Raw genomic sequence first — 12233 nt, forward strand, 5'->3', positions numbered from 1 at the left:
TCGTATTTGGCGCGCTTCTTTACTCTCTTATTTATAATTTATAATATTTATATACTTTAATATTTCTTATATCAAGTTATTAATTATATCTTAATTACTACTAAATCAAATCAGTAATCATTCATACTGCAAAGGTTCACAAGTTATATATTTAAAGAAGTTGTCAAACAAAAGCTTGTAATATTTACCTATGCATGTAGAAATCTATCATACTTGATTATATATATATTAAATAAGATACATGGAAAACTTATGTTTATTTACTCCATACATCTTCCATTACGGCATTTTTATATTTGGATAATATATACATTGCGTTATTTTATCGTATATAATATACAGTGTGAAAAGTAATACTTTAGACTAAAATTTTGATTTGTAAATAAACTTTATAAACTATACTTATAGTACGAGTTATTTACTGTACATATATACACAGTTCATTGCACAAAATCTTAATTCAATAAAAGTCCATCAATTCCTGTGTTTCATGCCATTACTGCAATCGGCTCTTGAATCTTTTCTTTCGTACGACTCTTCTCTTCTTCCGGTAATTCCTTTGGTACATCTGGTAATAAAACATCTTTTGGTATTTCGGGAGCTTTCTCATTGATGTCTGCTTCCGTCAATGCATCTAATTCTGCTTCAATTTCACTCTCATCAATTTCTTCCTCTACAGCGAAAGTTGACGTCAATATTTCATCAATTTCTCTTTGCTTTTCGATGCCCTCTCTCGTCTCATCCATAACTTTTTCAATTTCATCAATAGACAACAAAGCATGTAATTGCTTCAATGCAGTATTGCCAGTTTTTAGGCCATCAACAACTTTCATCTCAACTTGAGCAAATTCCAAATCATGAACCATACGCTCAAGATTTTCTAGCTGACCGTCTGCACGAGTCAGAACTTGTTCTTGATATTTCTTTTTGCGTAACAATAATAACGCACGACTGTAAGAATTAATAATTACAAATTATTTTAAGATAATGAAATCTAATTAATATATTATGTAATATTATATCAATTAAGCAAAAATCTACAGAAAATAACTAAGAAATTTTTTAAAAAATCATAAAAGAAATTATACTTAAACATAGAATTCATCCTAAATTTCTAATTGTTGAAAAATTTTAGATAATAAACAATCCATACAAGGCTAATAAGAATCAAGGCCGATGAAGGTGCCAACGATTAAATTATAATACCATTAATTAATTTCCATTGTGTGGAATCTTCTTTATTTTGAACGTTTCGGTTCTCTTTGGAGTCCTCTCATCAGCATTGATTCTTATTAGCCTTGTATGGTTTATTTTATTTTTAAGATTATGAGTCTGTAAAATTTGAGATTTCTAATAAATAATGTAATAATTTACAAATAAATATAATATAGAATAAATATCTTATATTATATAATGCTAATATACAGTATGCAATTAAATATAGTATGTGCAATTAAATATAAAATACTTTCTTTCCATATAATAATACAAAGTAAGATACACACTCTTCCCTGCCATTTTTCAAAAGTTCCTTGGCAAGCAATCGTTCCTTCTCCAAGCTTTGCTCGATTTTCTTCTGGTATTGCTTAATTTTATCCCTTGTCTGTTTCACTTGCTGCAAACGTCAAAAAATGTGTCTCAGACAATATCGAGATAATAATATGCACTACGTATTTTTTATTTTTGTGTACTACGCATTTGACTTAATTTTCTGTTTGTAATGCGTGCGAATTAAATAATTACTAACAACTTACGAGTTGAGTTAAGTGTGACCCACGATAAGAGAATGATTTGACAGTTTCAGAAATAACGTTATGAGGAAAAGGTTAAGACCACTTCTTACCAGGATTGCTTTGTCCTGCTCAGTGACTCGGCTCGGTTGCTTTTTCTTAGCGAAGAAAATTCCCATCTTGCACGCGATATCACAAAGCGCGAACCGCGAGTCAAATTTGCGATTCACTCACCTATCACGTTACGTCGCGTTGACAATCGTCGACAGAAGTATAGCGCAATATAGTGTCAATCCTCGCGGGGTGCCGGACTGCCAGGAGGCAGCCATATTGGTCGTTCGATAGTCGATAAGTCGACGGCGTCGACGCTTGCAATTCTCGAAACGAGCGCCGCCTACGTCACGTCACTCGCGCGGTATGGCGGCGATGTTGTTCGATTGTAAATTCGTTCTCAAAATTGTGATAAATCTTACGTTTCGCGGATGTTTTATACGTAAAAACATGTGAAATTCACGAATTGTGACACATAATTTTCGATGATTACGGTGAAACGCATAGGCTGTTACACGCATAATACGCATGAGGTATCATTTTATCCTTGTTATTCACAGTCCACAAAGGGCACAGAGTACAAGGATAAAATGATACCTCTCATGCGCATTATACGTGCAATGGAACGCAGCCATGGTTGCGGTTGGAAACAATGGCGTAAATCGTGAATCGGCTGCTATACATCGTCTAACGTATTTTGGAGATGTCGTCAGATATAAATAACTTTTACATAAATAACAAGAAATGAGAAAATTTTGAAGAAAAATTATAGTTGCACATATTACATATAAGATAATTTAGTTTCTGTCTAATGAGAGAGACGATTATAATCGAGATAACAAATTACGGTGTTTTGTTATTTCAACCTATGAGATATTATTAATTATTTCTCTTTGGCACTCAAAGCTCTTTTGATAAATTCTCGAATATCGTTTACTTCAAAAGTTCACAAATACTTTTAAAAAATTGGTATTTTGGAATTGCTTACTCATTGTCAGTTTAACAATAATTTTTTTACAAAGTTATTGTAAAACAACACGTTATTATACTAATTATAATTATTATTGGATTTTTGCATTTATAAATAATATAATTTATACACTGGCTCTAAAAAATTATTGTTAAGAAAGTTATTGTTTGAATAATTTGTTATTCGAATAAGTATAATTCCAAAAATTCAATTTTTTTAATGTTCCCAATTTTTTGCCTGGAGTATTATGTGTGCGTGTGCACGGATATATATCTTTGGCTGTTTACATTTTTATCTAAATAATTATATTGTTCATTTTTAATTATTTGCATTTATCTTACATATTAATTTTTACGATAAAATTATAATTGTATATGGAATAAAAGAGGAAGAGCATACAATTTATGCAATTTGTAATTGCGGGTATATAATTCGGTATTGAAAGGTAAGGATCGAGTAATAAATCACAAAGACATTAGATTGAATTGAACAATGTCCATTATATTATATATTTTATTCCCACATACACACGGCACGTTGTGAACCTTTTCTTAAATATTAATAATATTATCGTAATAATAATAATAATCATCATAATCGTCATCATCATCATCATCTTCCTCGTCATTATCCTCGTCATCGTCGCAATGATAATAATTTTCAATAATCATAAGTAAACAATAATAAACATAATAATGTGAGAGAATTCATGTGAATTATATTTATATTTATGTATATATATTTATAATAAATCATATATCGCAATAATCATCGTATCATATAATATATATTTATATGTACAGAGGGGTATAATATATATTGTTATTCTTTATTAGTTTAATATTTATAATCGCAATATTATATTTATTTTTGTTTGTATACATACACAATTAATTAGATTATCGGCCCTCGCATGCGCCTCGTGGCGGATAATTTCTCACTTTCTATCTTTTGTTCCTATCTCGCTTTTCCCATAACTGAGTGAACCCGGGACCGAGTAATATTCTCTCATAAATCGCTCGAGTGTGCATAAGCGCAATCGATTGATCCTCGTGTCTCCCTTGCCCCGTTTGAGAAAAGCGTCGTCGACGGACCCGGAATTCTTTCCATCGACCGGGTCAATCGATCGATTCGCTTCCTCGAACGCAACCTCGGCGCTTCGCGGTCGTTTTGTTTTTATCTTACAAAACATCCATTATAGTCTTGGCCGCTGTTGGACAGAGAGTCGATATTCCCCTCGTTTAACTTACACTTCTGAATCTTACTCGAGCGATTGAACGGGTGTGTCGATTTCTCAACGTAACAGTCGCGATCGCGATTTAACGTTCGCGAAGGGGAACGCTCGGTTCTCCCACCAGTAGCGGGCCTTTCATAAATATTCTGTACAACGTTATTATTATTATTATAAATCATCAATATATCTTATATAGTCTTATCGTTATGTCATTATTATCGGTAGTGTAAAATTGAAACTTTTACGTACTTACGTAGATTAGATTAGCGTCTTGCTCGCCCGCTCGCTCGCGGGCAGCCTATCGTTATGTATATATACCATTTTTTGTTCTTTTTCTTTTAAGTCGATACATAATCGTATAATTTAGTATGTCGCTATATGTACTGTAATCGTTTACGATTAGTAAGAATATGTAAAATTGGTATTTCACCTTATCCCTTGGCTTGCTTGTTTATAATTCAATAAATCCTCGTTTAAGCATCCACATAATCGTTTAATATACATGGAATTAAGAGGGGTTTAATTATTGCTTGTTATATTGCAAGTTTCCTCATTGCAAGCTATGCCATTCCGTCGAGCTTATTCGCAGTTCGCCGTTGCTCCTCTTTACAACTATCGCGATCCTTTCGCTGTGAATCACAGAAAGTATGCCCAAAAGTTTGGTTTTCCTCGTTCGCTGCATCACCGATGTCGATAATAAGACGTCATCAAGCCTAACGTACAATATAAATATTTGTCGAATTATCATAGTTTGTCGCTATTGAAATAAATTGGAATTTTAATCTTTCGGAAGATTTATAGGTCTAAAATGTGAGAGATGTAATAAGTAAATCTCTTAATTTTCATCGGTCGGCATCGTTATAAAATAACAATATACCACAACGTGCTTATAAATCACTCGGGTTCTTAATTATAATGTAATGCGAACAAGCTGTATTGTAGTGCCATTGCAGAGATCATTCTATGTATATATTCGATCAGTTTTTCCGAAAAGCATAAGTAAACGAATTTATCATTGCACATCGAGTGATACGTTTGTGATTACAAATTTTTGAAATGACATAAATATATACGATTTTTTTTAAATAAAAAACTTGAAAGTGTTACCTTACAGCGTGATAAACGTGATTTTCATAATCTTTATAAATGATCAGCGTTATACTGATTGTTATTTTATACAGAAAAATAAAATAATTTTTCGAATAATCTATAATGATAAATTGCTAATGTCATGTTACACGTCACAGATCCATTTGATATGTGAATTTTAACGAATGTAAAATTAGTTTTCCTTCTTTGTATTTATATATATATATATATGTATAAGTAAAATAAATGCATTATTATGTAATTCTATAACTTGCAGATTCATTATTGAGTGATGACGTAACAAATCATCAATGAACGAGGAAAATAAACAAAACGCGATCATAAGACATTCACATTTCTTTGGTTTAAACGGACATTGACATAGCACGACTGTCAAGATATTACAAAGAGTACGAAAGATTGCTTTAGTTAAAATCGCGTTATATTAATTTATGTAATGCAATATAACCTGGATCTGAGAGAGCGCGCATTTCAAATAATTAGACAATCATTCTAAATTGCATCAATTGAATTACAGTCTTGCGGCAGGTAATTCAATACCTTTACGCGATAAATATATATATATACAGACATTGTATAAAACGGAAACTGTATCAAAGATACGGACGTATATTGTGGCTGGTCAAAGGACTAACTGAAGGACTGATAACATTTTATCAGTTGACATAACAGTTATACATATATAGAATTGCGTTTAGCAAATAATGAACCTTTTGAGAAAGTGAATCAGCAGTTCGCGATTCGATAACTGTAATACTATGAGCGCTAATTGAACGGAAGAGATACATTTTCGAAAGATTCACTTTCTGCCAAACCTTTCTTACGCGTTTGCCACTGTTGCGCCCGTATCGATAGAAATTTATAAGAACCACGTAATGTACAGATAACTATAGTAATGATAATTTTGTTGGAGTCCAGGTATGACGTTGATTAGTTCGACGGTTAGCAAATCCTTACTGAAGTTCGCACTTTTGCACGCAGGAAGAATATTAACATTTGTTGGTTACGTGTAACGGCACATACGAATATACGCCAAATGTAATTACATCGTCATATATCTAGAATAGCATGATGCGTTGTGAGTGTATATATAGCTTATATACATATGGGGTTATATTATATATATATCATATTCTCGTGCGTGTCCAGATGGACCGTCGTCGTCGTCCGTCGTGTCGTTAATATATCGAACGTATCGTCGCTTAAGCTTTTATTTAACGCAAGTAACTTGATTTAAGAGACGACGAATGTCTCTCGGGACACGTTTTCAAAGCTTGATAAGGAAGCTTAACGCATTCACTGCCGGTTCTTATTTGTACGAGTAGCTCTTCGCTTGTCTGGCCTTTCAGATCTCGCGAGAGCGAAAACAACAGTGCACTATATGGTCGGCAGTGAATGAGTTTGTATTCAAGCGCTATTGAGTCGTAACGAAAAGCAGCGTCGTGATATGATGAAGTTCGTGAGTGGCGAACGCAATGTTATTAATATTGACAGCGATAACGTATATATGATAACATACTAATTGTAACAAAATTCAACAGAAAAGAGATAAACAAATCCAATTTCCCGTGCGGAAAATTATTAAATTCCAATAGGACTCTCGTCCTACTTGGTTCCATGATTCAGGCTTAAGACTAGATACACGCGATCGCCAAACAATTGTTTACTTGACTTGAGAATCTTTCTACTCGAGGCTCAACCATTTGGACCGTACTCCCTTTTTTCGTTTGCAGTGCTTATTGCAGGAATATCTAGCTGCCGATAAAAAATCGGTGGGATAGTTTTGTTTTGTATGTGTCTTGTAGATGGGATGCAAATTCACACTTAGGGTGATTTACTTATCTTTTACTCTCGTGGAGTGAGCCTTAATGATAAAACTTAGTGCCCGCTTGGGGTTTTTCGTTCTGTCCGTCGTTCTTCCAGAACAAGTTTCGATAATTAAACTTTCTGTTTCACTATAGAAGTAATTTACGTCACACACACAATCTATTGATTTTATTCTCTAAAAATTGTTATAACTTTTCGATAAAACTAGAATTAAAAATTGCACTCGATCTATTTAAATTGTTAATTTACCCGGCCTGTTGTATAATATGTATTTGATATTTTGAAAACAATTTTTTCAACAAAGAGCTAGAATGTGCGTATAACTTAAATTTTGACGAGTTTACGAATATATAAAATTCTTAAATGGACATGTAAGAGTCTTCAGATCAGATATATGTATACATCGCTGAAAATGAAGTACGTGATCTCGGGAACCGATCGATCATGCTATTGCGCTCGAAATATTTGTTTCATAATTGCTTATCCATGGATTCCAGCGAACTTCGTTCGATATTCTCAAATCATTCACATCGCGAGAAAAGCTACGGAAAAGTCCATCATATTTTCTTGCAAATTGCCTCGGCCGACTGCTTTCTCGTGTTCGAGGAAACCAAAATGGAACGCGTAAATTTGATATCGCGCAGTGAAGACACGCTAAACTAGCCACTCTAGAAAACGTATTTCTTTTAGTCGAGAAACAGAGAATGCATAAAAAATGATCAAAAGATCGATATCGACAACTTCGTGAGAAATGGAATTCTGATATCTCGCCTGGTGCTACGTTTGCGTCAATGTGTCCCTGTACTTACTGGCCGTACGTATAAACGCGCGTGCGTGCGAATGTGTTAATACGCGTAATATATATGCGTTTATCTATCGTAACAAATGCATGAATATTTATATAATATATATCCTGTGTGACCGCAAATTTCTTTTTTTTATGAAACCATGCTTTAAGAACGTCTGCAACGAGAATCGTATCTTAGATGCTGATGGCGTGAAATCATGATTGTGTATGAAAAAAATAACGTGTATAATTTTTAAATATTAATAATAACATATTCGCTCGTATAGAGAAGAGCTGTGTAACCTTATCGTGTTTGAACATTTGGTAAGTTTTGAAGGTTTGAGCTTGAACGAGTGTGTAGTAATTTCGCGTGATTCGACGGTGATGTCCATGCGTGGGCAATTGTTGCCGCGCAATTAGGCAGAAACGCGGAAAAGTTTCGCGTAAACTTCATAATGGATTATACACGCGCCCGCGTGGTGCGTTGTAATCCTCATTTATTTACTTCACCCGCGATATAGGCGATAACAACAATTAATCACAAAGGATTCGCGCGTGCGATCTGCTACTGCGCTTCGCCGTTTAAATTATTACTCGATATTGCTTTTTTCCATATAAAGTGTGCCTGAATGATATTTTTTTCGTTTCTTTACTCTTTTCACTTAGCAGCCTTAAATAACGTGATTCTCAATGCGAAGAAACGAGGGGGGAAAAAGAAATCTTGACCGAAGTTCGGACCACAGAGTCAAAATTTAAGTATCAATTTCTTCTAATTACATTGCTGCTTGCTGACACCCGAATACCATGAAGGAGTAGATAATAATTGATCATTAAATTAGTGTGCTTTGATTTTATCTATAGAATATTTTCTTAAGTTATATATGTATATGTCTTATAATATTTCATAATTAAATTTATTTAAATTCCTTGATGGTGTTCTGATATCATCATTGATGTGTATATGCTTAGATAATATCCTTCTTTTTCCTGTTCCGTTTGTACCCGGACGATAACTCTTCTATCAATTCGCAATGAGAATTAACGTCACGACGCAAACTGGACCATTGCGAGTATGTACATCGCGTTTGTGTTTTGTGTGTGTGTGTGTGTGTGTGTGTATGCGTGAGTGTTTGCAAATGAATGTATTTTGTGACATTAGCGTCTCTTCAATATCCGATCATATGCTCTCATTTTATCACCGCTATTTCACGGAGTAATATAATTTGCTTAATTAATCAATTAATACCTTTGCATGCTTTTGTCTCTCTTTTTCTCTCTACACGTCCTCATCATCATGTATATATGTATATCAATCATCGTAATTATTATCTTATTATTTATACGTATGAATGTCTGTGTGCATGAGTATGTGTGTATTTATATTTATATATGTATATGTATGTTATGTGCGATCGCACGAGGGGCGGCTGTATACGATGAGCGATCGATATTGTAGTATTTCACGTCCTCTACTTCATATTTATATAATTAATTCGTTTTTCATCTAAATAGGTCTTGTAAAAAAAGCTCTTGAGGATCGCAAATAGGCTCATAGAATTTAGCCTACTCTAGCCGCGCCTCGCGCATATAAGCCTCCTTCTTAGTTCTTAGTCACCCCGTTGCCCCTCAATTATACCGCAATCTCGGTGGTGATTCAAAATTTTCAGTACAATATTATATTAGCTTTAAAACAGCGATAACTATATATACAAATGCATAAAACAATGTTTCAATATATCTGTTCATTTCCATAATCCTCATATCTTTCTTCGCCTTTATATATATATATATCTCGTTTATATATAATTATAATATATATTTTGCTATTTTTAATCATTTAATATATATGTATATTTATATGTATATTTATATAATGGACTATACTCACATATATTTTGCTTGTTCTTACAAATTCTTGTTTCTTACAAACTCATTTTTCTTTCATTTCCTTTCTTCTTTTCTCTCTCTCTCTCTCTCTCTCTCTCTCTCTCTCTCTTTCTTCTCCTCTCCCACTCTTCTCTCCTTTTCTCTTTTGCTTCTCTATTTTTTGTCTCTTGTTCTTTTTATTCTACATGTTTATGTTTTTTCCTTCTTTTTTTGCATATGCATACATATGCTCGCACCCACTTATTTCTTTTCACTTTTTTCTTTATGTCATTTCATTTATATATTACGACCGCGTCTTCTTCTAATTAATAATTGATCGTAGATTTTTTCAAATATGTATACATTTATATATATATAGATATAATTTAAATATATATATAATTCTTTCTATTCTCCAGGAGAGAGGTTGCCGGAAGAACTCCAATCGCCTTAAAGTCGCATTTTAATGGTGAGTGTTTGTATTTCAGTATATTAATATTATGAAATTATATATATATATGCGAAAATTGCAATTTGCAGAATGCGTAAACCGATGTAAGGCGAGAAAGACGAAATGAATAGAGAAATTAAAATATGCTGTATTTATATTATATTTATGTTTAAGAGAGAATTAGAATACTATGAAGAGAAATTAATTAAACAGATTTTAAACTGTGGTCTTATAAGAATATAATTGATCTGAGTAGGTTTATTATTTGTTTTCTAATAAATGATTGCCTTTTCACGAATGGCGGTATATGCAAGAAGATTAATATATATCTAAGCCAATAATTTACCCATTCAGCAAGCAAGAAACATTTTGGAACATTTCAACAACATTGTAACGTTGTAACGTTGTAATGTTGCTGAAATGATCCAAAATGTTTCTTGCTTACTGGGAGTTTCCTTCACAGTATTCTGTTTTCATCAAACAGTGAAATACGTATTTCTTTCTTTTTCAAAATTGCTGACTATGATTTCTCAAGGGTATCTTATCTTGCAATTAATTGGCAGTAATAAATAATTCGATGATTTTGTTCACGAAGTTAACAATTCAATAATTATATAGGAATGTAATGATTTATGATTATTTGACTATGATTATTACATCTGATCATTATTTCAATAACGTCAAAATAATAAAATTACTAATTTTTTATGTGTAAAAGTGAATAAAATATGGATAAAATTAAATGAAATACAAAGTTACTTATATTCATTTTGTTATTAATATTTAAAATAAATATTGTAATATTCTGATAGTATTATATAACAATAACGAATTTACAAATGTTATTTTTAAAAGTTTATGAAATGATATACGTTATCCACGGTATGAAGAATTACAATTAGTTATCAACTTTGACAAAAAATTAAAAATATTTAATAAAAAAGTTGAAATATTTAATATCAAGTATTTTTCAAAATTAGAATAAATTAATAGTGTTTATAATAAATTACTAAAGATTTGTAATTGAATTAATTTTTTAAAGCAACTTGAGAGAGTTAAGCTTGAAAGTTTTCAGCTATTTTAAATTTTAAGAAAATTTTGAGTTGTATTGTTAACTCCTTGAACTAGATCATCGAACCACAATTCATTTCTCTTGATCTCGATTCACTCCGATTTACATTATATTATATGGCAGATCGTATTAGTACATACGCGGAAAGAAGTAAATATAAAATTTAAAAAGAGAAAGTATAATGAAATTTATAATATTTTGTGAGAAGATTTTAGTCGGTCAAGTATAAAACTTCATAATTCTGATGTGTTGGATCGAAGATAAAATGTTGAACTTTTTTAGGCCGAAATCCATTCTGAACATTAAATTGTTGACCATCGGTTAAACATTCCGCAAACGGCTCGGAATTCTCTCGGCCTTCTTTCTCTTCCCAATCACGAAAATTACGACTTATACACTTGACTGTTACCCTTTTTCTCTATTTTGCTTTTGTCTCTAGTTTTTCTCTTATCTTTTAAATATATTTTATTTGTGTCTTCTTTACTGCGATCTCGCGCGTCTTTTCTTAAGCCTACGTACGACGAATCTCACGTTTACGCTCTACGTTTTGTTGAGCTGGTGTTATGTCCTTGTTTATATGTGTGTATGTGCACATGTACTTGTATTATAATCTTTACATTTCCCTTATGAAGCTCACCCGTGTAATCCTGTTTCCTTATTTGTTATTGTTCGCAAGGTATGTCGCTGTGGCCGTATTGTGTCTCTGCAATCCATCTTTGCTCTAATTGATTGAAAATAAAATAAAAGTAAAGTATATGTTAGAAAACATGATAAACATCAAGCGCATTACAAAAAAAGCTTTAGCTCTAGTTTTTATTTTAGAATATTTAGCATTCGATAACGCCGAAAGGAAATCGCAAAATAAAATATAGAGCACGAGAGGATGACAACACGCAAAAGTATACATCTTCTTAGCTTTGTAACGAGAATACCTATTTTGTAACTGAGAGAATTTATAAACTTTTCTAAAACAATTGATATAAATTCAAAATTTACATACATATATACATAATTAATCGTATATACAGTACATAAATTAATCATTTAATAATTAGTAAATTATTTTTAACGGCAATTAATAGACATGGCTCGGGAAAATACGTAATCAATAACCACTAATCATAATTGAATATGA

At 32.2% G+C, this 12233-nt stretch overlaps 1 protein-coding gene across 1 annotated transcript; it reads right to left on the reverse strand.

Moving 5' to 3' along the window:
* Positions 1 to 322: 322 nt before the first annotated feature.
* Vps20 (vacuolar protein sorting 20) lies at positions 323 to 2047 on the reverse strand. Its single transcript, XM_018462046.1, has 3 exons — positions 1844 to 2047; positions 1506 to 1615; positions 323 to 951 (listed from the first exon to the last, which is right to left on the reverse strand). The coding sequence occupies exons 1-3, from the start codon at positions 1907 to 1909 to the stop codon at positions 489 to 491; spliced, it is 639 nt and encodes a 212-aa protein (XP_018317548.1). The 5' UTR covers positions 1910 to 2047; the 3' UTR covers positions 323 to 488.
* Between the last annotated feature and the right edge of the window lie 10186 nt (positions 2048 to 12233).

This window comes from Mycetomoellerius zeteki, unplaced genomic scaffold (genome assembly GCF_001594055.1).
Source record: "Mycetomoellerius zeteki isolate Tzet28-1 unplaced genomic scaffold, Tzet1.0 scaffold135, whole genome shotgun sequence".
In the NCBI taxonomy this organism is placed as follows: Eukaryota; Metazoa; Arthropoda; class Insecta; order Hymenoptera; family Formicidae; genus Mycetomoellerius; species Mycetomoellerius zeteki.

What these genes read in the sequence shown, in the direction of transcription:
- Vps20 (XM_018462046.1), bottom strand. Translation starts at nt 1,909, where the DNA reads ATGGGAATTTTCTTCGCTAAGAAAAAGCAACCGAGCCGAGTCACTGAG. An exon ending in AGCAGGACAAAGCAATCCTG is followed by an intron (nt 1,616 to 1,843) that starts GTAAGAAGTGGT and finishes TGACGTTTGCAG; the next exon opens with CAAGTGAAACAGACAAGGGA. An exon ending in TTGAAAAATGGCAGGGAAGA is followed by an intron (nt 952 to 1,505) that starts GTGTGTATCTTA and finishes TAATTCTTACAG; the next exon opens with TCGTGCGTTATTATTGTTAC.